This window comes from Nerophis ophidion, linkage group LG26, assembly GCF_033978795.1.
Source record: "Nerophis ophidion isolate RoL-2023_Sa linkage group LG26, RoL_Noph_v1.0, whole genome shotgun sequence".
NCBI lineage: Eukaryota > Metazoa > Chordata > Actinopteri > Syngnathiformes > Syngnathidae > Nerophis > Nerophis ophidion.
Window position 1 is genome coordinate 33,969,629 of NC_084636.1, and position 27,024 is coordinate 33,996,652.

Below are 27,024 nucleotides of genomic sequence, written 5' to 3' on the forward strand. Positions count from 1 at the left end.
GCTTTACTTTGAGTTCCTCCCGGATGGCAGAGCTTCTCACCCTATCTCTAAGGGAGAGCCCCGCCACACGGCGGAGGAAACTCATTTCGGCCGCTTGTACCCGTGATCTTATCCTTTCGGTCATGACCCAAAGCTCATGACCATAGGTGAGGATGGGAACGTAGATCGACCGGTAAATTGAGAGCTTTGCCTTCCGGCTCAGCTCCTTCTTCACCACAACGGATCGGTACAACGTCCGCATTACTGAAGACGCCGCACCGATCCGCCTGTCGATCTCACGATCCACTCTTCCCTCACTCGTGAACAAGACTCCTAGGTACTTGAACTCCTCCACTTGGGGCAGGGTCTCCTCCCCAACCCGGAGTTGGCACTCCACCCTTTTCCGGGCGAGAACCATGGACTCGGACTTGGAGGTGCTGATTCTCATTCCGGTCGCTTCACACTCGGCTGCGAACCGATCCAATCCGATTCAATTATATATTATAAATAAAGATTTCAACACATAGAAGTAATCATCAACTTAAAGTGCCCTCTTTGGGGATTGTAATAGAGATCCATCTGGATTCATCAACTTCATTCTAAACATTTCTTCACAAAAAAAGAAATCTTTAACATCAATATTTATGGAACATGTCCACAAAAAAAATCCAGCTGTCAACACTGAATATTGCATTTTTTTCCACAGTTTATAAATTTACATCCATATTTTTTTGAAGTAGTTTTCAATAAATATATTTACAAAGGATTTTGAAATCTTGCTATTTTTAGAATATTTAAAAGATATACAAGATAAGTCGGACACGTTTCCAGTGAGGGTTGGACTCCGCCAAGGCCGATTCTGTTCATAACTTTTATGGACAGAATTTCTAGGCGCAGCCAAGGCGTTGAGGGGATCCGGTTTGGTGACCGCAGGATTAGGTCTCTGCTTTTTGCAGATGATGTGGTCCTGATGGCTTCATCCGACCGGGATCTTCAGCTCTCACTGGATCGGTTCGCAGCCGAGTGTGAAGCGACCGGAATGAGAATCAGCACCTCCAAGTCCGAGTCCATGGTTCTCGCCCGGAAAAAGGTGGAGTGCCATCTCCGGGTTGGGTGAGGAGACCCTGCCCCAAGTGGAGGAGTTCAAGTACCTAGGAGTCTTGTTCACGAGTGGGGGAAGAGTGGATCGTGAGATCGACAGGCGGATCGGTGCGGCGTCTTCAGTAATGCGGACGTTGTACCGATCCGTTGTGGCGAAGAAGGAGCTGAGCCGGAAGGCAAAGCTCTCAATTTACCGGTCGATCTACGTTCCCATCCTCACCTATGGTCATGAGCTCTGGGTCATGACCGAAAGGATAAGATCACGGGTACAAGCGGCCCAAATGAGTTTCCTCCTCTCCCTTAGAGATAGGGTGAGAAGCTCTGCAATCCGGTAGGAGCTCAACGTAAAGCCGCTGCTCCTCCACATCGAGAGGAGCCAGATGAGGTGGTTCTGGCATCTGGTCAGGATGCCACCCGAACGCCTCCCTAGGGAGGTGTTTAGGGCACGTCCAGCTGGTAGGAGGCCACGGGGAAGACCCAGGACACGTTGGGAAGACTATGTGTCCCGGCTGGCCTGGGAACGCCTCGGGATCCCCCGGGAAGAGCTACATGAAGTGGCTGGAGAGAGGGAAGTCTGGGCTTCCCTGCTTAGGCTGCTGCCCCCGCGACCCGACCTCGGATAAGCGGAAGATGATGGATGGATGGAAGATATATCATGTACCCTTTGGGATACCTTCAAGTACCCCCATTTGAGAACTTCTGGTCTATAGGTCCGTAAGATATATAGATATTTAATGTATTCATACATTGTTTATGTAGGACAGAGGTCGGGAACCTTTTTGGCTGAGAGAGCCTCCAAAGCCAAATATTTTAAAATGTATTCTTGTGAGAGCCATATAATATTTTTTAACACTGAATACAACTAAATGCGTGCATTTTTAGAGTATAATAAGTCTCTTATTTTTTTTTAATGACATTGTTATTCTGAAGCTATCCATCAATCCATCCATTTACTACCCCTTATTCCCTTTCGGGGTCGCGGGGGGCGCTGGCGCCTATCTCAGCTACAATCGGGCGGAAGGCGGGGTACACCCTGGACAAGTCGCCACCTCATCGCAGGGCCAACACAGATAGACAGACAACATTCGCACTCACATTCACACACTAGGGCCAATTTAGTGTAAAATACTTCTTAATGCGACTTCTTGAACTGGTAGGGTAGAAAACGGACGGACGGATTAAAATGCATGAGAATGTTTTATAATTTTAACGTTGTTTTTTACACGTAACGTGAATTGATTTACCTGGACTTAAACAAGTTGAAAAACTTCTTCGGGTGTTACCATTTAGTGGTCAATTGTACGGAATATGTACTGTACTGTGCAATCTACTAATAAAAGCTTCAATCAATCAAAACTGTGATGACCAGCGGAATTATTCATTACTTATCGTGTTAAGCAATGTCAGCTAAGATTTATCTGAGAGCCGGATGTAGTCCTCATCATATTGTTTCTTCAGCTTCAAAATAGCTGACTGTTTTTTCCCCCTTCCCTGTGATTATATTCCCAGTTTTGATCTCAGGCGTCTGGTCACTTATAGCATATAAGAATATTCTATTACTGTTAAGCAAATTATGAACACGCCAAGACATGTGTCCTTTATCATAGTTACACGTATGACAACAAAGCGCGTGAATATAAGTGGTATTCAGTGAGTTAATATGAATTAAATGTGCTGACAGTTCACTGTTTCTGCCAAATGTATTGCACTGAGTGGAGCGGATCACCACTCCAAGATGGCGGCCCCGCGTCTCGTTTGCGGAAATAGGCAGTAGAACTCGACGCTGCGTCTACTTAAAAGATGTCTATTTTCATAACGTTAGCAGCGAGTGTACAGCCTCGCTGATTTAACTAAACAGCAAATAAAAGTTATGTTACTCAGCCAATAAACGTTAGCTTACATTCAAAACTTACCCTTCTTTGTGCGACTTCAAATGTCGAACGAAGTTGTAAATTGAGGCGTCTCCGTCTGTAATCTTCCAACCGCATGTTTGGCATACTGGAATTCCTCTTTTGTTAACCAAGTCGTAGTTTTAATACCAAGTCGTAGTTTTGATACCAAGTCGTAGTTTTAATACCCGAACGAAACACTTTATGGCATAATTGTCTTCACTTATTCATCTGTTGTTTGAGAGTTCTTCTTCGTTGGTTGTCCTGCCATTTGATTGGATGAATGCTGTGTGACGAAATCAACGCGGATGGGATTTGATTGGCTGTTGTACGGACAGGTGGCGCACACACGCTGACACACTTCCGTACACAATGGAAGATACGGAGCGCTCCTGAATAACTTTTTAATCGTTGGGTTTTGGGGAAAGTAGCAAGTCATGTCGAGTCAAAAGGCTCAAGTCCAAGTCAAGTCATTGATGTTAAAGTCTAAGTCGAGTTGCAAGTCTTTTTACATTTTGTCAAGTCGAGTCTAAAGTCATCAAATTCATGACTCGAGTCTGACTCGAGGCCAAGTCATGTGACTCGAGTCCACACCACTGACCACAACACCACCTACTGGCCTCTAATGCACACTACAACACCACCTACTGGCCTCTAATGCACACTACAACACCACCTACTGGCCTCTAATGCACACTACACCACCACCTACTGGCCTCTAATGCACACTACAACACCACCTACTGGCCTCTAATGCACACTACAACACCACCTACTGGCCTGTAATGCACACTACAACACCACCTACTGGCCTCTAATGCACACTACAACACCGCCTACTGGGCTCTAATGCACACTACAACACCGCCTACTGGCCTCTAATGCACACTACAACACCACCTACTGGCCTCTAATGCACACTACAACACCACCTACTGGCCTGTAATGCACACTACAACACCACCTACTGGCCTCTAATGCACACTACAACACCGCCTACTGGCCTCTAATGCACACTACAACACCACCTACTGGCCTCTAATGCACACTACACCACCGCCTACTGGCCTCTAATGCACACTACAACACCGCCTACTGGCCTCTAATGCACACTACAACACCGCCTACTGGCCTCTAATGCACACTACAACACCACCTACTGGCCTCTAATGCACACTACAACACCACCTACTGGCCTCTAATGCACACTACAACACCACCTACTGGCCTCTAATGCACACTACAACACCACCTACTGGCCTCTAATGCACACTACAACACCACCTACTGGCCTCTAATGCACACTACAACACCACCTACTGGCCTCTAATGCACACTACAACACCACCTACTGGCCTCTAATGCACACTACAACACCGCCTACTGGCCTCTAATGCACACTACAACACCACCTACTGGCCTCTAATGCACACTACAACACCACCTACTGGCCTGTAATGCACACTACAACACCACCTACTGGCCTCTAATGCACACTACAACACCACCTACTGGCCTCTAATGCACACTACAACACCACCTACCGGCCTCTAATGCACACTACAACACCACTTACTGGCCTCTAATGCACACTACAACACCACCTACTGGCCTGTAATGCACACTACAACACCACCTACTGGCCTCTAATGCACACTACAACACCACCTACTGGCCTCTAATGCACACTACACCACCACCTACTGGCCTCTAATGCACACTACAACACCACCTACTGGCCTCTAATGCACACTACACCACCACCTACTGGCCTCTAATGCACACTACAACACCGCCTACTGGGCTGTAATGCACACTACACCACCACCTACTGGCCTCTAATGCACACTACAACACCACCTACTGGCCTCTAATGCACACTACACCACCACCTACTGGCCTCTAATGCACACTACAACACCACCTACTGGCCTCTAATGCACACTACAACACCACCTACTGGCCTCTAATGCACACTACAACACCACTTACTGGGCTCTAATGCACACTACAACACCACTAACTGGCCTCTAATGCACACTACAACACCACCTACTGGCCTGTAATGCACACTACAACACCACCTACTGGCCTCTAATGCACACTACAACACCACCTACTGGCCTCTAATGCACACTACAACACCACCTACTGGCCTCTAATGCACACTACACCACCGCCTACTGGCCTCTAATGCACACTACAACACCACCTACTGGCCTCTAATGCACACTACAACACCGCCTACTGGCCTCTAATGCACACTACAACACCGCCTACTGGCCTCTAATGCACACTACAACACCACCTACTGGCCTCTAATGCACACTACAACACCACCTACTGGCCTCTAATGCACACTACAACACCACCTACTGGCCTCTAATGCACACTACAACACCACCTACTGGCCTCTAATGCACACTACAACACCACCTACTGGCCTCTAATGCACACTACAACACCACCTACTGGCCTCTAATGCACACTACAACACCACCTACTGGCCTCTAATGCACACTACAACACCGCCTACTGGCCTCTAATGCACACTACAACACCACCTACTGGCCTCTAATGCACACTACAACACCACCTACTGGCCTGTAATGCACACTACAACACCACCTACTGGCCTCTAATGCACACTACAACACCACCTACTGGCCTCTAATGCACACTACAACACCACCTACCGGCCTCTAATGCACACTACAACACCACTTACTGGCCTCTAATGCACACTACAACACCACCTACTGGCCTGTAATGCACACTACAACACCACCTACTGGCCTCTAATGCACACTACAACACCACCTACTGGCCTCTAATGCACACTACACCACCACCTACTGGCCTCTAATGCACACTACAACACCACCTACTGGCCTCTAATGCACACTACACCACCACCTACTGGCCTCTAATGCACACTACAACACCGCCTACTGGGCTGTAATGCACACTACACCACCACCTACTGGCCTCTAATGCACACTACAACACCACCTACTGGCCTCTAATGCACACTACACCACCACCTACTGGCCTCTAATGCACACTACAACACCACCTACTGGCCTCTAATGCACACTACAACCGTTTGGCCCTCATCGCCATGACAACGTGTTTTGTTTACGTTGTGCAGAAACAAGAAGACCAAGACGGGGGAAACAGAAGACTTGGAAGACTTGGAGGACTTGGAGGACTTGGAGAAAAGTCCTGGAAACGGAAGCGCCGGGCAGGACGCGGGCGGCGTGTCCAACTCGTCCTTCTTGGAGGACGAGCGAGCCACAAAAATGTGATCCTGGACGTGACTCAAACATTTTATTTCCCCCCACTTTTCTCATCCAAAAGTCAGAATGCTAGCGAGCATGCTAACGCTAGGATGCTAACTTATTGTTGCTAATTTCACAGCCCGTATACTTAGGAGTCATATAACTTGGTACGTGACACATGCTAACTGTTAGCATGCTAACTTTTTTTGTTCATTTTGTCACCAGTTATAATATGCTAACTGTTTTAGCCAATTTTGTTGCCATACACCTCACAGTCAAATAATTAGGTACATGACATATGTTAACTGTTAGCATGCTAACTATTTTTTTTAACAAATTTTGTCACCAGTTATACTTTGACACTTCACATATGCTAACTGTTTTAGCCAATTTTGTTGCCATACACCTCACAGTCAAATAATTAGGTACATGACATATGTTAACTGTTAGCATGCTAACTATTTTTTATATCAAATTTTGTCATCAGTTATAATTTGACACTTCACATATGCTAACTGCTTTAGTCAATTTTGCTGCCGTACACCTCACAGTCAAATAACTAGGTACATGACATATGTTAACTGCTAGCATGCTAACATTTTTCATTTTAAAAATTTTGTCACCTCGCATAATTTAGTGCTTCACATATGCTAACTGTTTTAGCCAATTTTGCTGCCAGTCAAATAACTAGGTAAATGACATATGTCAACTGTTAGCATGCTAACTTATTATTATTTTTTTTTTTTAACAAATTTTGTCACTAGGTATAATTTAATGCTTCACATATGCTAACTGTTTTAGCCAATTTTGCTGCCGTACACCTCACAGTCAAATAACTAGGTATATGACATATGTTAACTGCTAGCATGCTAACATTTTTCATTTTAAAATTTTTGTCACCACGCATAATTTAATGCTTCACATATGCTAACTAAATAATTAGGTACATGACATATGTTAACTGTTAGCATGCTAACTATTTTTTTAAACTAATTTTGTCACCAGTTGTAATTTGACACTTCACATATGCTAACTGCTTTAGTCAATTTTGCTGCCGTACACCTCACAGTCAAATAACTAGGTACATGACATATGTTAACTGCTAGCATGCTAACATTTTTAATTTTAAAAATGTTGTCACCACGCATAATTTAACGCTTCACATATGCTAACTGTTTAAGCCAATTATGCTTCTGTACACCTCACAGTCAAATAACTAGGTATGAGACATACGTTAACAGTTAGCATGCTATTTTTTTTTTAACAAATTTTGTCACCAGGTATAATTTAATGCTTCACATATGCTAACTGTTTTAGCCAATTTTGCTGCCATACACCTCACAGTCAAATAATTAGGTACATGACATATGTTAACTGTTAGCATGCTAACTATTTTTTTTAACTAATTTTGTCACAAGTTATAATTTGACACTTCACATATGCTAACTGCTTTAGTCAGTTTTGCTGCCGTACACCTCACAGTGAAATAACTAGGTATATGACATATGTTAACTGCTAGCATGCTAACATTTTTCATTTTAAAAATGTTGTCACCACGCATAATTTAGTGCTTCACATATGCTAACTGTTTTAGCCAATTTTGCTGCCAGTCAAATAACTAGGTAAATGACATATGTCAACTGTTAGCATGCTAACTTATTTATTTTTTATTTTTTTAACAAATTTTGTCACCAGGTATAATTTAATGCTTCACATATGCTAACTGTTTTAGCCAATTTTGCTGCCGTACACCTCACAGTCAAATAACTAGGTACATGACATATGTTAACTGCTAGCATGCTAACATTTTTCATTTTAAAAATTTTGTCACCACGCATAATTTAGTGCTTCACATATGCTAACTGTTTAAGCCAATTTTGCTTCTGTACACCTCAGAGTCAAATAACTAGGTATGAGACATACGTTAACAGTTAGCATGCTACCTTTTTTTTTTAACAAATTTTGTCACCAGGTATAATTTAATGCTTCACATATGCTAACTGTTTTAGCCAATTTTGCTGCCATACACCTCACAGTCAAATAATTAGGTACATGACATATGTTAACTGTTAGCATGCTAACTATTTTTTTTAACTAATTTTGAAACCAGTTATAATTTGACACTTCACATATGCTAACTGCTTTAGTCAATTTTGCTGCCGTACACCTCACAGTCAAATAACTAGGTACATGACATATGTTAACTGCTAGCATGCTAACATTTTTCATTTTAAAAATTTTGTCACCACGCATAATTTAGTGCTTCACATATGCTAACTGTTTTAGCCAATTTTGCTGCCATACACCTCACAGTCAAATAATTAGGTACATGACATATGTTAACTGTTAGCATGCTAACTATTTTTTTTAACTAATTTTGAAACCAGTTATAATTTGACACTTCACATATGCTAACTGCTTTAGTCAATTTTGCTGCCGTACACCTCACAGTCAAATAACTAGGTACATGACATATGTTAACTGCTAGCATGCTAACATTTTTCATTTTAAAAATTTTGTCACCACGCATAATTTAGTGCTTCACATATGCTAACTGTTTAAGCCAATTTTGCTTCTGTACACCTCAGAGTCAAATAACTAGGTATGAGACATACGTTAACAGTTAGCATGCTACCTTTTTTTTTTAACAAATTTTGTCACCAGGTATAATTTAATGCTTCACATATGCTAACTGTTTTAGCCAATTTTGCTGCCATACACCTCACAGTCAAATAATTAGGTACATGACATATGTTAACTGTTAGCATGCTAACTATTTTTTTTAACTAATTTTGAAACCAGTTATAATTTGACACTTCACATATGCTAACTGCTTTAGTCAATTTTGCTGCCGTACACCTCACAGTCAAATAACTAGGTACATGACATATGTTAACTGCTAGCATGCTAACATTTTTCATTTTAAAAATTTTGTCACCACGCATAATTTAGTGCTTCACATATGCTAACTGTTTAAGCCAATTTTGCTTCTGTACACCTCAGAGTCAAATAACTAGGTATGAGACATACGTTAACAGTTAGCATGCTACCTTTTTTTTTTAACAAATTTTGTCACCAGGTATAATTTAATGCTTCACATATGCTAACTGTTTTAGCCAATTTTGCTGCCATACACCTCACAGTCAAATAATTAGGTACATGACATATGTTAACTGTTAGCATGCTAACTATTTTTTTTAACTAATTTTGAAACCAGTTATAATTTGACACTTCACATATGCTAACTGCTTTAGTCAATTTTGCTGCCGTACACCTCACAGTCAAATAACTAGGTACATGACATATGTTAACTGCTAGCATGCTAACATTTTTCATTTTAAAAATTTTGTCACCACGCATAATTTAGTGCTTCACATATGCTAACTGTTTTAGACAATTTTGCTGCCAGTCAAATAACTAGGTAAATGACATATGTCAACTGTTAGCATGCTAACTTATTTATTTTTTAAACAAATTTTGTCACCAGGTATAATTTAATGCTTCACATATGCTAACTGTTTTAGCCAATTTTGCTGCCGTACACCTCACAGTCAAATAACTAGGTACATGACATATGTTAACTGCTAGCATGCTAACATTTTTAATTTTAAAAAATTTTGTCACCACGCATAATTTAATGCTTCACATATGCTAACTGTTTAAGCCAATTTTTCTTCTGTACACCTCACAGTCAAATAACTAGGTATGAGACATATGTTAACAGTTAGCATGCTAACTTTTTTTTTTAACCAATTTTGTCACCAGTTATAATTTGATGCTTCAAATATGCTAACTGCTTTAGTCAATTTTGCTGACATAAACCTCACAATCAAATAACTAGGTGCATGACATACAATAACTGTTAGCATGCTAACTATTTTCATAACAAATTTTGTCATCAGTTATAATTTGGTGCTTCACATATGCTAACTGTTTTAGCCAATGTTGCTGCCATACGCCCCAGAGTCAAATAACTAGGTACATGACATATGTTAACCGTTAGCATGCTAACTTTTTTTTTTTTTTTTTACAAGTTTTGTCACCACGCATAATTTAGTGCTTCACATATGCTAACTGTTTTAGCCAATTTTGCTGCCAGTCAAATAACTAAGTCATAAAACTTAGTAGTTGACACATAAACTGTAAGCATGTTTATATTAATATAGTAACATGCTAATATTAGCGTGCTTACTTTTTTAGCCAATTTTTCAGATGTACACCTCAGAGACAAATTCCTTGGTAGATGACACTTAAGCTAAAAAAAACAATGATTCAGCTATTTTTTCCCACTGTACAGCTCATAGTCCAATAATTTGGTATGTGATAAATGCTAACTATTAAAACGTCAACTTTAGCAAGCTAACATTAGCATGTTAATTTTTTTTTTGCCAGTTCGGCCGATGTACACATCAACTCATAAAAAATTGTACTTGACACATATGAACTGTTAGCATGGTTACAACAACATGCTAACATTAGCGTGCAAAAATTTTCAGCCGTACACCTCAGAGTTTCAGAGTCGTATGCCTTGGTAACTAAAAGCATGCTAGCTTTTTTTGTTAATTTTGCTGCTGTACATAATTCATATAGTAATATAATTTGGTACGTGAGACATGCTACCTGTTAAAATATTAATGTTAGCATGCAAGCATGCTGACATTGGCATGTTAAATATTTTAGACGGTTTTGCTGATGTACACATCGAGTCATAAAACGTAGTACTTGACATATATTAACCGTTAGCATGTTACCATTAACATGATATCATGCTAACATTAGGGTGCCAACTTTTTCAGCCGTACACCTGTGAGTCATATGCCTTGGTATGTGACACTTAGTAACTATTAGCATGCTAGCTTTTTTAGTTAATGTTTCTGCCGTACATAATTCACATGGTAATATAATTTGGTTCGTGAGACATGCTACCTGTTAGAATGTTAACGTTAGCACTCCATCATGCTAAAATTAGCATGTTAATTTTCTTAGCCAGTTTTGCCGATGTACACATCGAGTCATAAAAGTTCGTACTTGACACATATGAACTGTTAGCATGTTGACATTAACATGTTAATATTAGCATGCTAACTTTTTCTGCCAAATTTTCAGCCTTACACCTCAGTTAAATGCCTTGAAACTTGACACTTAGTAAAATTAGCATGCTAATATTAGCATGCTAGCTTTTTTAGTTAATGTTGCCGCTGTACATAATTCATATAGTAATTTGGCTCATGACACACGCTACTTGTTAGAATGCTAACGTTAGCACTCCATCATGCTAAAATTAGCATGTTAATTTTCTTAGCCAGTTTTGCCGATGTACACATCGAGTCATAAAAGTTAGTACTTGACACATATTTACTGCTAGCATGTTGACACTGACATGATAACATGCTAACATTACACCTATGCCTCGGTACGTGACATTTAGTAACTATTAGCATGCTAGCTTTTTGAGTTAATATTGCCGCTGTACATAATTCATTTGGTCATATAATTTGGTGACACCTGCTGCCTGATAGAATGCTAACGTTAGCATGCTAGCACACTAACATTAGCATGCACATTTTTTTCCAGCCAGTTTTGCTAATATTAGCATGTTAGCTTTTTTTTTATTGTTATTGTTCAAATGATGGTGAAATATATCATGTTTTGAATTAATTTTGTAGTATAACGTGTAAAGATTAATTTATGATTGTTTATCAAAATCTAACTACAAATGTCAACATTGTGTACGTACTGAAATATTACTTGATGATTGTTTATTGAAATAAAACTCAAAATGTCAACATTGTGTACGTGCTGAAATATTTATTTATGATTGTTGTCTTTGGTAAAAACTTAACTCGGGTTTTGCTCACATTTTATTTCTTTTTTTAGACTCCCGAACAGTCGTAGCAAATGTGTTAAGAAATACAAATAATATCAAGATAAAACTTAAATGGTAAATATTAAATGTTAAAAGTATATCAAACTAACCTTTAATGAGGTGTTCACTGCAAACTGGAGAATTCTTCCACTCTTTTTCCTTGGACTGGAGTGGGAGCTACTTTTGTTGTCGCCTTTTGTAAAAATCTTGCACTCTTCCTCCCTTCTTGATGGCCTCTCCAGGAACTCCAAAGAAACGTTGATCCTTTTCGCAATTTAAACGATGCATACAAATCGAAAAACGACACATTGATAGGGCCTTGTTTCCTCGAGAAAGGCTAAATGGCGCCTTGTACTCATTGAGAACAGAGCTAGCTTGACCACCACGCCTATTTAACGGGTGGGACTTGAGCCAGAAGCTAATAGCAAGAAAATAATAGCCAGAAGCTAATAGCTAGGAGCTAATAGCCGGAAGCTACTAACCAGAAGCTAATAGCCAGAAACTAGTAACCAGAAGCTAATAGCTAGAAGTTAATAGCCAGAAGCTAGTAACCAAAAGCTAATCGCCAGAAGTTAATAGATAGAATCTAATAGCCGGAAGCTAATCACTGGAAGGTAATAGTCGAAAATAATAGCCGTAAGCCAATAGTTGAAAGCTAAAAGCTGATAGCTAGAAGCTAATAGCCAGAAACTAGTAACCAGAAGCTAATAGCTAGAAGTTAATAGCCAGAAGCTAGTAAACAGAAGCTTATAGCCAGAAACTAGTAGCTGGAAGTTAGTACCCGAAAACTAAATAGCCGGAATCTAACAGCCAAAAGCTAACAGCCAGAAGCTAACAGCCTGATACTAATTGCTGGAAAGTAATAGTTGAAACTAATAGTCGTAAGCTAATAGTTGAAAGCTAAAAGCTGATAGCGAGTAGCTAATAGCCGGAAGATACTAACCAGAAGCTAATAGCCAGAAACTAGTAACCAGAAGCTAATAGCTAGAAGTTAATAGCCAGAAGCTAGTAACCAAAAGCTAATCGCCAGAAGTTAATAGATAGAATCTAATAGCCGGAAGCTAATCACTGGAAGGTAATAGTCGAAAATAATAGCCGTAAGCTAATAGTTGAAAGCTAAAAGCTGATAGCTAGAAGCTAATAGCCAGAAACTAGTAACCAGAAGCTAATAGCTAGAAGTTAATAGCCAGAAGCTAGTAAACAGAAGCTTATAGCCAGAAACTAGTAGCTGGAAGTTAGTACCCGGAAACTAAATAGCCGGAATCTAACAGCCAAAAGCTAACAGCCAGAAGCTAACAGCCTGATACTAATTGCTGGAAAGTAATAGTTGAAACTAATAGCCGTAAGCTAATAGTTGAAAGCTAAAAGCTGATAGCTAGTAGCTAATAGCCAGAAGCTAGTAACCACAAGCTAATAGCCAGAAGCTAACAGTCAGAAACTAACAGCCAGGAACTAATAAATTGATTAACGTGGACCCCGACTTAAACAAGTTGAAAAACGTATTCGGGTGTTCCCATTTAGTGGTCAATTGTACGGAATATGTACTGTTAGAAGTTAGAACCTGAAAGCTAATGGCCAGAAACTAATGGCCAGAAGCTAATAGTCAGAAGCTAGTAGCTGGAGGTTAATACCCGAAATCTAATAGCAGGAAGCTAACAGTCAAAAGCTAATAGCCAGTTGAAAGCTAATAGCCGGACGCTAGTAACCGGAAGCTAAAAGCAGGAAGCTGATAGCTAGAAGCTAATAGATATAATTTAATAGCCGGAAGGTAAAAGTTGGATGCTAGTAGCCAGGAACTAATAGCCGGACAGTAATGGTCGGACGCTAATAGCCGGAAGCTAGTACCTGAAAGCTAATGGCCAGAAGTTAGTAGCTGGAAATTGATACCCGAAAACTAATAGCCGGAAGCTAATGACCAGAAGCTAATAGCCAGACGCTAGTATCTGAAAGCTAGTAGCAAGAAGCTAGTAGCTGGAAGTTGATACCCGAAAACTAATAGCCGGAAGCTAATGACCAGAAGCTAATAGCCGGAAGTTAGTATCTGAAAGCTAATAGCCAGAAGCTAATGGCCAGAATCTAATAGCCAGAAGCTAGTAGCTGGAAGTTAGTACCCAAAGACTAATAGCCGCAAGCTAGTAATCGTAAGCTAAAAGAAGTAAGCTAATAGCCAGAAGCGAATAGATAGAATCTAATAGCAGGAAGCTAACAGTCAGAAGCTAATAGCCAGTTGAAAGCTAATAGCTGGAAGCTGATAGCTAAAAGCTAATAGCCGGAAGCTAGTAACCGGAAGTTAAACGCAGGAAGCTGATAGCTAGAAGCGAATAGCCGGAAGGTAATCGCCAGAAGTTAATAGATAGAATCCTTGGACAAGGGTGGAGCCAATGTGAGGGGGCGTGGCCAAGACGGCTTCATTTGCGTCTGATAACGCCGCCTCTTAAACTAACTCTTTTTTTTGGAGGAAGCCAAAAAGTGGCCTTAAAAAAAAAAAGTTGCCCAAAGAACTATCACCACATGTTCTAAAGTGTTTTGAAAAGGGAAGAACAAGAACCAAGTTATCTAAACCACGTTTACTTCAAGTGCAGTACCCACCACCGCCACTCGGGGGCGCCAGAGAGCGTGTGATGAATATTAATAATCATCAATAGTAGACCAGGGTCTTTTTTTTTTTTTTCAAGTGCAGTACCAACCACCGCTACTCGGGGGCGCCAGAGAGCGTGTGATGAATATTAATAATCAATAACAGACTAGCGTCTTTTTTTCCCCTCCAAGTGCAGGACCCACCACCACCACTCGGGGGCGCCAGAGAGCATGTGATGAATATTAATAATCATCAATAATAGACCAGGGTCTTTTTTTTTTTTTTTTTTTTCAAGTGCAGTATCAACTACCGCCACTCGGAAGCGCCAGAGAGCGTGTGATGAATATTAATAATCATCAATAATAGACCAGGGTCTTTTTTTTAAAAAATTTTTTCAAGTGCAGTACCAACCACCGCCACTCGGGGGCGCCAGAGAGCGTGTGATGAATATTAATAATCATCAATTATAGACCAGGGTCTTTTTTTTTTTTTTCAAGTGCAGTACCCACCACCGCCACTCGGGGGCGCCAGAGAGCGTGTGATGAATATTGATAATCATCAATAATAGACCAGGGTCTATTTTCTTCAAGTGCAGTACCAACCACCGCCACTAGGGGGCGCCAGAGAGCGTGTGATGAATATTAATAATAGTCAATAACAGACTAGCGTCTTTTTTTTCTCCAAGTGCAGTACCCAACACCACCACTCGGGGGCGCCAGAGAGCATGTGATGAATATTAATAATCATCAATAATAGACAAGGGTCCTTTTTTTTTTTTCAAGTGCAGTACCCACCACCGCCACTCGGAAGCGCCAGAGAGCATGTGATGAATATTAATAATCATCAATAATAGACCAGGGTCTTTTTTTTTTTTTTTTTTCAAGTGCAGTACCAACCACCGCCACTCGGGGGCGCCAGAGAGCGTGTGATGAATATTGATAATCATCAATAATAGACCAGGGTCTATTTTTTTTCAAGTGCAGTACCCAACACCACCACTCGGGGGCGCCAGAGAGCGTGTGATGAATATTAATAATCATTGGCAACACTAAATTGGCCCTAGTGTGTGAATGTGAGTGTGAATGTTGTCTGTCTCTGTGTTGGCCCTGCGATGAGGTGGCGACTTGTCCAGGGTGTACCCCGTCTTCCGCCCGATTGTAGCTGATAGGCGCCAGCGCCCCCCGCGACCCCGAAAGGGAATAAGCGGTAGAAAATGGATGGATGGATCAATAATATAGACAAGGGTCTTTTTCTCTCTCCAAGTGCAGTACCCACCACTGCCACTCGGGGGAGCCAGAGAGCGCGTGATGAATATTAATAATCATCAATAATAGACAAGGGTCTTTCCCCCCAACAATGCAGTTTTCAATCAATATTTGATTTTTTTCCACGTGTCCAAAGCCCAGCGCCTCTTTTATTATTAACAAGGTGGTTTCTGTGCAAAGTGAAAGTGAAAGTGAAAGTGATAATTGTGTGCCCCTTTTTCCTAGAAGTCCCACCTTTGCGCCTCCTTGTGCTGCCCCTCCTCTACCTGCTCCTTCCTCCTCTTCCGCTCCCTGATGACTTCCAGCAGCCGCTGGAACCGCACGTTCAACTCCGCCATCTTGTCCTCCTCCATCTTGTCCTCCTCCGTCTTGCCCTCCTCCGTCCTCTCCTCCTCCGTCGTGGCCTCGCTCGTGCCGCCCTCGCTCCCCAGCGAGCTCAGCGACTCGGCGCGGGAGTCGCGGCCCTCGAATTGGTACGTCTGCAGCGAGTCGTAGGGCGGCTGCGAGGGGTCGGAGGTCACCCGGTCCAGGTGGAGGCGGAGCAGGTCCTCCACGCACAGCTCCGCCCCCGCGCCCCGCCCGCCGCCGAGTCCAAAGTGGGCCCCGGAGACCAGGGGGGACGCCTCGTGGGAAGTTTTGCGCGGCTGCGACGAGGCCCCGCCCACCTTGAGCGAGCCCACCACGCTGTAAGAGTCGCCCTGAGGGAAACCAGGAAGTGTGGCGGTGCTGATCGGCGTTTGATTGGACGACGAGCCGCCAGGGCTTTGGAAGGAAGACGGCGCCGGGTCAGAACCGCTCAGACTGGCAGGACCACTTTGGAGCTGAGTCAGGGTAGTCTGCAGAACGACATATCGCACACACGTAAACACGCTGCAAGACTGCTTATGTCGCACATGATATCGCACACAAGTAAACACTCTTTAGGACTGCTTGTATCGCACATGATATCGCACACAAGTAAACACTCTTTAGGACGGCTTGTGACGCACATGATATCGCACCCAAGTAGACATGCTGCAGGACTTTTTATATCGCACACTATATCACACACATGTAAAAGCGCTGGAAATCGGCTCGTATCGCACATGATATCGCACACAAGTAAACACGCTGCAGGACTTCTTGTATCGCACATGATGTCACACACAAGTAAACACGCTGCAGGACTTCTTGTATCGCGCATGATGTCAGAGACAAGTAAAAACGCTGCAGAACCGCTTGTATCGCACATGCTATTGCACACAAGTAAACACGCTGCAAGACTGCTTATGTCGCACATGATATCGCACAGAAGTAAACACTCTTTAGGACGGCTTGTATCGCACATGATATCGCACACAAGTAAACACGCTGCAGGACTGCTTGTAACGCACATGATATCACACACAAGTAAACACTCTTTAGGACGGCTTGTATCGCACATGATATCGCACACGAGTAAACACTCTTTAGGACTGCTTGTATCGCACATGATATCGCACACAAGTAAACACTCTTTAGGACTGCTTGTATCGCACATGATATCGCACACAAGTAAACACGCGGCAAGACTGCTTATGTCGCACATGATATCGCACAGAAGTAAACACTCTTTAGGACGGCTTGTATCGCACATGATATCGCACACAAGTAAACACGCTGCAGGACTGCTTGTAACGCACATGATATCACACACAAGTAAACACTCTTTAGGACGGCTTGTATCGCACATGATATCGCACACGAGTAAACACTCTTTAGGACTGCTTGTATCGCACATGATATCGCACACAAGTAAACACTCTTTAGGACTGCTTGTATCGCACATGATATCGCACACAAGTAAACACTCTTTAGGACGGCTTGTATCGCACACAAGTAAACACTCTTTAGGACTGCTTGTATCGCACATGATATCGCACACAAGTAAACACTCTTTAGGACTGCTTGTATCGCACATGATATCGCACACACGTAAACACTCTTTAGGACTGCTTGTATCGCACATGATATCGCACACAAGTAAACACTCTTTAGGACTGCTTGTATCGCACATGCTATCGCACACAAGTAAACACTCTTTAGGACGGCTTGTATCGCACATGATATCGCACACAAGTAAACACTCTTTAGGACGGCTTGTATCGCACATGCTATCGCACACAAGTAAACACTCTTTAGGACTGCTTGTATCGCACATGATATCGCACACAAGTAAACACTCTTTAGGACTGCTTGTATCGCACATGATATCGCACACACGTAAACACTCTTTAGGACGGCTTGTATCGCACATGATATCGCACACAAGTAAACACTCTTTAGGACGGCTTGTATCGCACATGCTATCGCACACAAGTAAACACTCTTTAGGACTGCTTGTATCGCACATGATATCGCACACAAGTAAACACTCTTTAGGACTGCTTGTATCGCACATGATATCGCACACAAGTAAACACTCTTTAGGACTGCTTGTATCGCACATGATATCGCACACAAGTAAACACTCTTTAGGACTGCTTGTATCGCACATGATATCGCACACAAGTAAACACTCTTTAGGACTGCTTGTATCGCACATGATATCGCACACAAGTAAACACTCTTTAGGACGGCTTGTATCGCACATGCTAACGCACTCAAGTAAACACGCTGCAGGACTGCTTGTATCGCACATGCTATCGCACACAAGTAAACACTCTTTAGGACGGCTTGTATCGCACATGCTATCGCACACAAGTAAACACTCTTTAGGACTGCTTCTATCGCACATGATATCGCACACAAGTAAACACTCTTTAGGACGGCTTGTATCGCACATGATATCGCACACAAGTAAACACTCTTTAGGACGGCTTGTGTCGCACATGATATCCCACACAAGTAAACACTCTTTAGGACTGCTTGTATCACACATGATATCGCACACAAGTAAACACTCTTTAGGACTGCTTCTATCGCACATGATATCGCACACAAGTAAACACTCTTTAGGACGGCTTGTATCGCACATGATATCGCACACAAGTAAACACTCTTTAGGACTGCTTGTATCGCACATGATATCGCACACAAGTAAACACTCTTTAGGACGGCTTGTATCGCACATGCTAACGCACTCAAGTAAACACGCTGCAGGACTGCTTATGTCGCACATGATATCGCACACAAGTAAACACTCTTTAGGACTGCTTGTATCGCACATGATATCGCACACAAGTAAACACTCTTTAGGACGGCTTGTATCGCACATGCTATCGCACACAAGTAAACACTCTTTAGGACTGCTTGTATCGCACATGATATCGCACACAAGTAAACACTCTTTAGGACTGCTTGTATCGCACATGATATCGCACACAAGTAAACACTCTTTAGGACTGCTTGTATCGCACATGATATCGCACACAAGTAAACACTCTTTAGGACTGCTTGTATCGCACATGATATCGCACACAAGTAAACACTCTTTAGGACTGCTTGTATTGCACATGATATCGCACACAAGTAAACACTCTTTAGGACGGCTTGTATCGCACATGCTAACGCACTCAAGTAAACACGCTGCAGGACTGCTTGTATCGCACATGCTATCGCACACAAGTAAACACTCTTTAGGACGGCTTGTATCGCACATGCTATCGCACACAAGTAAACACTCTTTAGGACTGCTTGTATCGCACATGATATCGCACACAAGTAAACACTCTTTAGGACTGCTTGTATCGCACATGATATTACACACAAGTAAACACGCTGCAGGACTTCTTGTATCGCACATGCTAACGCACTCAAGTAAACACTCTTTAGGACGGCTTGTGTCGCACATGATATCGCACACAAGTAAACACTCTTTAGGACTGCTTCTATCGCACATGATATCGCACACAAGTAAACACTCTTTAGGACGGCTTGTGTCGCACATGATATCGCACACAAGTAAACACTCTTTAGGACTGCTTGTATCGCACATGATATCGCACACAAGTAAACACTCTTTAGGACTGCTTCTATCGCACATGATATCGCACACAAGTAAACACTCTTTAGGACTGCTTCTATCGCACATGATATCGCACACAAGTAAACACTCTTTAGGACGGCTTGTATCGCACATGATATCGCACACAAGTAAACACTCTTTAGGACGGCTTGTGTCGCACATGATATCCCACACAAGTAAACACTCTTTAGGACTGCTTGTATCACACATGATATCGCACACAAGTAAACACTCTCTAGGACTGCTTGTATCGCACATGATATCACACACAAGTAAACACTCTTTAGGACGGCTTGTATCGCACATGCTATCGCACACAAGTAAACACTCTTTAGGACTGCTTGTATCGCACATGATATCGCACACAAGTAAACACTCTTTAGGACTGCTTGTATCGCACATGATATTACACACAAGTAAACACGCTGCAGGACTTCTTGTATCGCGCATGATGTAACACACAAGTAAACCTGCTGCAGGACTGCTTGTATCGCACATGCTATCGCAAACAAGTAAACACTCTTTAGGACTGCTTGTATCGCACATGCTATCGCACACAAGTAAACACTCTTTAGGACTGCTTGCATCGCACATGATATCGCACCCAAGTAGACATGCTGCAGGACTTTTTATATCGCACACTATATCACACACATGTAAAAGCGCTGGAAAACGGCTCGTATCGCACATGATATATCACACAAGTAAACACGGTGGAGGACCGCTTGTATCGCACATGATGTCGCACACAAGTAAACCTGCTGCAGGGCTGCTAGTATCGTACATGATATCACACACATGTAAAACGCAGGAAAACGGCTTGTATCGCACATGATATGACACACAAGTAAACACGCTGCAGGACTGCTTGTATCGCACATGATATCACACACATGTAAAATCAATGGAAAATGCCTTGTATCGCACACAAGTAGACACTCTTTAGGACTGCTTGTATCGCGCATGACATCGCACACAAGTAATCACTCTTTAGGACTGCTTGTATCGCACATGACATCGCAAACAAGTAAACACACTGCAGGACCGCTTGCATCGCACATGATATCACCCGCCATACCACAGCCACATCTCACGGCGTATGATGTAAAATGCTGGAAAACGGCTTGTATCGCAAATCATATCACACACAAGTAAACACACTTTAGGACTGCTTGTATCGCACATCATATCACACACATGAAAAATCTCTGGAAAACGGCTTGTCTCGCACACGATATCCTACACAAGTAGACACTCTTTAGGACTGCTTGTATCGCACACAACTAGACACTCTTTAGGACTGCTTGTATCGCACACAAGTAGACACTCTTTAGGACTGCTTGTATCGCACATGATATCACACACATGTAAAACGCTGGAAAACGGCTTGTATCGCACATCATATCACACACAAGTAAACACACTTTAGGACTGCTTGTATCGCACATCATATCACACACAAGTAAACACACTTTAGGACTGCTTGTATCGCACATGATATCACACACAAGTAAACACACTTTAGGACTGCTTGTATCGCACATGATATCACACACATGTAAAACGCTGGAAAACGGCTTGTCTCGCACATGATATCGCACACAACTAGACACTCTTTAGGACTGCTTGTATCGCACACAAGTAGACACTCTTTAGGACTGCTTGTATCGCACATGATATCACACACATGTAAAACGCTGGAAAATGGCTTGTCTCGCACATGATATCGCACACAAGTAGACACTCTTTAGGACTGCTTGTATCGCACACAACTAGACACTCTTTAGGACTGCTTGTATCGCACATCATATCCCACACAAGTAAACACTCTTTAGGACTGCTTGTCTCGCACATGATATCGCACACAAGTAGACACTCTTTAGGACTGCTTGTATCGCACATGATATCACACACATGTAAAACGCTGGAAAACAGCTTGTCTTGCACATGATATCGCACACAAGTAGACACTCTTTAGGACTGCTTGTATCGCACATGATATCACACACATGTAAAACGCTGGAAAATGGCTTGTCTCGCACATGATATCGCACACAAGTAGACACTCTTTAGGACTGCTTGTATCGCACACAACTAGACACTCTTTAGGACTGCTTGTATCGCACATCATATCCCACACAAGTAAACACTCTTTAGGACTGCTTGTCTCGCACATGATATCGCACACAAGTAGACACTCTTTAGGACTGCTTGTATCGCACATGATATCACACACATGTAAAACGCTGGAAAACAGCTTGTCTTGCACATGATATCGCACACAAGTAGACACTCTTTAGGACTGCTTGTATCGCACACAAGTAGACACTCTTTAGGACTGCTTGTATCGCACACAAGTAGACACTCTTTAGGACTGCTTGTATCACACATGACATCACACATTGCAATACACACACACACATACACACACACACACACACACACACACATATATATATATATAGAAAACAATATGTATATTTGTATAAATAATATTATTAAATATTGAATTTATTCCTTCCTCACTTTAAACTCCTTCAGCATGTTTGCAGTGGCTGAGGTCAAATGTCAGACACACACACACACACACACACACACACACACACACACACACACACACACACACACACACACACACACACACACACACACAGACACACACACACGTCCCTGGTCCTACCTTAACCAGATTCTGGTTCTGCGTCACGTCGGCGGTTCGTCTTTTCTCGCTCAAAGCCCCGCCCTCGGTCTCAGGAGGACGCCGCTGCCCCGCCCCCAAGGCGACCCGGACTCCGTAAGGTGGCTCCGGTGCTTGCTGGCGCCGGGTCAGCTGCCCGAGCGGCACGCCGGCCTCCATCGTGCCAACATGGCGGTCAGCGAGCGCGGGCAGCGTGTGGATGCTGTAACAGAGGCGGCCGTAGAGTGGGTGGTGCTGAGGGTCCGGGCCCGGGTGCAGGCTGTAGGTTCTGGGCCGCGGCGCCGTCTGCCGGGTCTGCCATCTGAGGTCACAGACAAGTGTCAGCACCGCCCGCCATCTTGTAGCCCCGCCCCCCCACCAGCTCACATGTCAGTGGCGTGCTGAATCCTGTGCATGCTCTGCAGCGCCGTGATGTCAAAGGCCGCCGTGTCCGCCTCGCCGCCGCCCTCGTCGTCGTAGGAGATGATGTTCTCCCGCACGTCATCGTCCTCGCAGGCCGAGCGGGCGTCTCGCCGGCGACGGCGCAGCAACAGCGAGAGCGCGCACGCCACTGCAGGGCAGGAGAAGCGCGGCGTGACCTCATCGCAAACTGACACGGGCGAGCCAGAAATCCAAGACTCACCTAGCAGGGTGGTGGCGCAGGCCAGCGCCGCCATGGACGCCACCAGGCTGAGGACCAGCGAGGGCGAGGCGGAGGGCGCCGGGCGACACACCGCCCGCCTCTCCCAACGCCGCTCCCGCGCCTCCGCCTCCGTCCGCATGCCCCCCTGCAGGCACGGGCACACGCTCACCGTCACCGTGCCCGTGCTGGCCAGGCCCGAGGCGGCGTCACGCAGCACCACCGGCACCCGGAGCGTCGCCGGCGAGGAGGAGCGGCGGGGGAGGGGCTCCAGGGCCGAGCGCAGCACCAGGCTCGCCGTCACGCCTGAGAAGCAGAGAGGACACGATGGAGCGCAGCGTCCAGGCCGCTCGCCGCTTTCTTACCTCCGCTCTCCCTGATGGACACCTTGAGGGCGGAGCTTGACTCCGGGGCGATGCTGAAGTGGACCGGGGAGTCCTGGTCCCCTGGGTCACGGTCCACCGCTCGCAGGACCTGGATGACCTGCGGGGCGCACGGGTCATGTGACTCAGAGGATGATATCACAGTAGGGTGACAAGGCAACCACCTTCTAATGCACACCTGGCAACCCAGCATCTGTCTCTTTCCTTTCACATGGCAACCACCTTCTCATACACACCTGGCAACCCGGCATCTTTCACTCTTCTGTCACAAGGCAACCACCTTCTCATACACACCTGGCAACCTGGCATCTTTCACTCTCCTTTCACATGGCAACCACCTTCTCACACACACCTGGCAACCCAGAATCTTTCACTCTAATGTCACAAAGCAACCACCTTCTGACTAACACCTGGCAACCCAGCATCTTTCACTCTTCTGTCACATGGCAACCACCTTCTCATACACACCTGGCAACCCAGCATCTTTCACTCTTCTGTCACATGGCAACCACCTTCTCATACACACCTGGCAACCTAGCATCTTTCACTCTTCTGTCACAAAGCAACCCAGCTTCTGACTCACACCTGGCAACCCATCATCTTTCACTCTTTTGTCACAAGACAAACACCTTTTGAGACACACCTGGCAACCCAGAATCGGTCACTCTTTTGTCACAAGACAACCACCTTTTGAGACACACCTGGCAACCCAGTATCTTTCACTCTCTGTCACATGGCAACCACCTTTTGACGCACACCTGGCAACCCAGCCTCTTTCACTCTTTTGTCACAAGAAAACCACCTGGCAACCCAGTACCTTTCACTCTTTTGTCACAAGACAACCACCTTTTGAGACACACCTAGCATCCCAGTATTTTTCACTCTCTGTCACATGGCAACCACTTTTTTAAACACAACTGGCAACCCAGCATGTTTCCCACTTCTGTCACAAGGCAACCACCTTTTTGAAACACACCTGGCAACCCAGTTTTTTTTTCACTGTTTTGTCACAAGGCAACCACCTTCTGATGCACACCTGGCAACCCAGCATCTGTCACTCTTCTGTCACAGGACAACCACCTTCTGAGACACACCTGGCAACCCAGCATTTTTCACACTTCCGTCACAAGGCAACCACCTTCTGACATACACCTGGCAACCCAACATTTTTCACACTTCTGTCACAAGGCAACCACCTTCTGACATACACCTGGCAACCCAGCACTTTTCACACTTCCGTCACCTTCTGACATACACCTGGCAACCCAACATTTTTCACACTTCTGTCGCATGGCAACCACCTTCCGATACACCTGGCAACCCGACATCTTTCACTTTTCTGTCACAAGACAACCACCTTCTGAGACACACCTGGCAACCCAACATCTTTCACTCTTCTGTCACATGGCAAACACTTTCTGACGCACATCTGGTAACCCAGCATCTTTCACTCTTCTGTCGCATTGCAAACACTTTCTGACTTACACCTGGCAACCCAGTATCTTTCACTTGTTGGCCACAAGGCACCCACCTTTTTTAAACACACCTGGCAACCCAGCATATTTTACTCTTCTGTCACAAGGCAACCGCCTTCTGACTTACACCTGGCAACCCAGTATCTTTCACTTGTTGGCCACAAGGCACCCACCTTTTTTAAACCCACCTGGCAACCCAGCATATTTTACTCTTCTGTCACAAGGCAACCGCCTTCTGACTTACACCTGGCAACCCAGTATCTTTCACTTGTTGGCCACAAGGCACCCACCTTTTTTAAACCCACCTGGCAACCCAGCATATTTTACTCTTCTGTCACAAGGCAACCGCCTTCTGACTTACACCTGGCAACCCAGTATCTTTCACTTGTTGGCCACAAGGCACCCACCTTTTTTAAACCCACCTGGCAACCCAGCATATTTTACTCTTCTGTCACAAGGCAACCGCCTTCTAATGCACACCTGGAAACCCGATATCTTTAACTCTTCTGTCACAATGCAACCACCTTCTGACACACACCTGGTAACCCAACATTTTTCACACTTCTGTCGCATGGCAACCACCTTCTGACACACCTGGCAACCCGACATCTTTCACTCTTCTGTCGCATTGCAAACACTTTCTGACGCACACCTGGCAACCCAGTATCTTTCACTCGTTTGTCACAAGGCACCCACCTTTTTTAAACACACCTGGCAACCCAGCATCTTTCACTCTTCTTTCACAAGGCAGTATAAATCATATACTGTGTGTGTATATATATATATATATATATATATATATATATATATATATATATATATATATATATATATATATATATATATATATATATATATATATATATACACACAGTATATAATTTATATTTATTTATTTTGCTGTTTTTGTTGACATGTTAAAGGTGTTTTAATGAATATACATGCATGTTTAACATATAGATTCCTATCTTTAATGAAGACAAGAATATAAGTTGGTGTATTACCTGATTCTGATGACTTGCATTGATTGGAATCAGAAGTCCTGATAACGCCCACATTTTCAAATGGAGGAGAAAAAAAGTTGCTCCTTCCTGTCTAATACCACATGAAAGTCGTTGGTTTTTGGCATCTTATTTGTCCAGCTTCCATATTCGTTTTTATACACTTTACAAGAAATACATTGGCGGCAAACTCCGTAGTTTGCTAGTTGGTTTGCGCTGGCTTTCGGAGACTCTTATTTTGTTAGCGCAGGCGCGATGGAGCGGCGCTTTTATTGTGAAGACAGGAACTGTGCGATCAGTCTTTAGGCTTTTGACGGGAAGTACGGTTGAAATAAAAAGTGTCTTTTTTCCTTTACACTTTTGATTGATTGATTGAAACTTTTATTATTAGCTTGCACAGTTCAGTACATATTCCGTACAATTGACCACTAAATGGCAGAGGTGGGTAGTAACGCACTACATTTACTCCGTTACATCTACTTGAGTAACTTTTGGGATAAATTGTACTTCTATGAGTAGTTTTTATGCAACATACTTTTACTTATACTTGAGTATATTTATAGAGAAGAAACGCTACTTTTACTCCGCCCCATTTATCTACAATCAGCTCGTTACTCGCTACTTTTTTTTTTTAATCGGTCTGTTAATGCACGCTTTGTTTGTTTTGATTTTGTCAGACACGCATTCAAAGTAGGAACTACGCATGCCCGCGTTTCACCAATCAAATGCAGTCACTGCTGACGTTGGACCAATCAAACAGAGCCAGGCGGTCACGTGACCGTCACACGTAGAACCCGACATGTTGATAAACTTATTGGGGTGTTACCATTTAGTGGTCAACTGGACGGAATATGTACTGTACTGTGCAATCTACTAATAAAAGTTTCGATCTATCAATCAATCA

At 43.5% G+C, this 27,024-nt stretch overlaps 3 protein-coding genes across 3 annotated transcripts in view; 1 reads left to right on the plus strand and 2 right to left on the minus strand.

The window, feature by feature from the left end:
• Window positions 1-3,224, minus strand: part of nhsa (Nance-Horan syndrome a (congenital cataracts and dental anomalies)) — a 181,408-nt gene extending 178,184 nt beyond the window's left edge. The window contains exon 1 of the mRNA XM_061888492.1: window positions 2,994-3,224. The gene's annotated coding sequence lies outside the window, so the exon portion shown is untranslated. The remainder of the gene's footprint in view (window positions 1-2,993) is intronic.
• cltrn (collectrin, amino acid transport regulator) overlaps window positions 1-12,041 on the plus strand; it is a 29,573-nt gene extending 17,532 nt beyond the window's left edge. The window contains exon 6 of the mRNA XM_061888494.1: window positions 6,121-12,041. Coding sequence (XP_061744478.1) covers window positions 6,121-6,277 — 157 coding nt within the window. The 3' untranslated portion in view covers window positions 6,278-12,041. The remainder of the gene's footprint in view (window positions 1-6,120) is intronic.
• A 3,634-nt stretch (window positions 12,042-15,675) lies between these two features.
• LOC133543960 (cadherin-24-like) overlaps window positions 15,676-27,024 on the minus strand; it is a 38,146-nt gene continuing 26,797 nt past the window's right edge. The window contains exons 9-13 of the mRNA XM_061888913.1: window positions 23,627-23,744; window positions 23,265-23,567; window positions 23,009-23,192; window positions 22,625-22,943; window positions 15,676-16,795 (exon numbers count right to left, since the gene is read on the minus strand). Of these exons, the coding sequence (XP_061744897.1) occupies window positions 16,181-16,795; window positions 22,625-22,943; window positions 23,009-23,192; window positions 23,265-23,567; window positions 23,627-23,744 (1,539 nt within the window). The 3' untranslated portion in view covers window positions 15,676-16,180. The remainder of the gene's footprint in view (window positions 16,796-22,624; window positions 22,944-23,008; window positions 23,193-23,264; window positions 23,568-23,626; window positions 23,745-27,024) is intronic.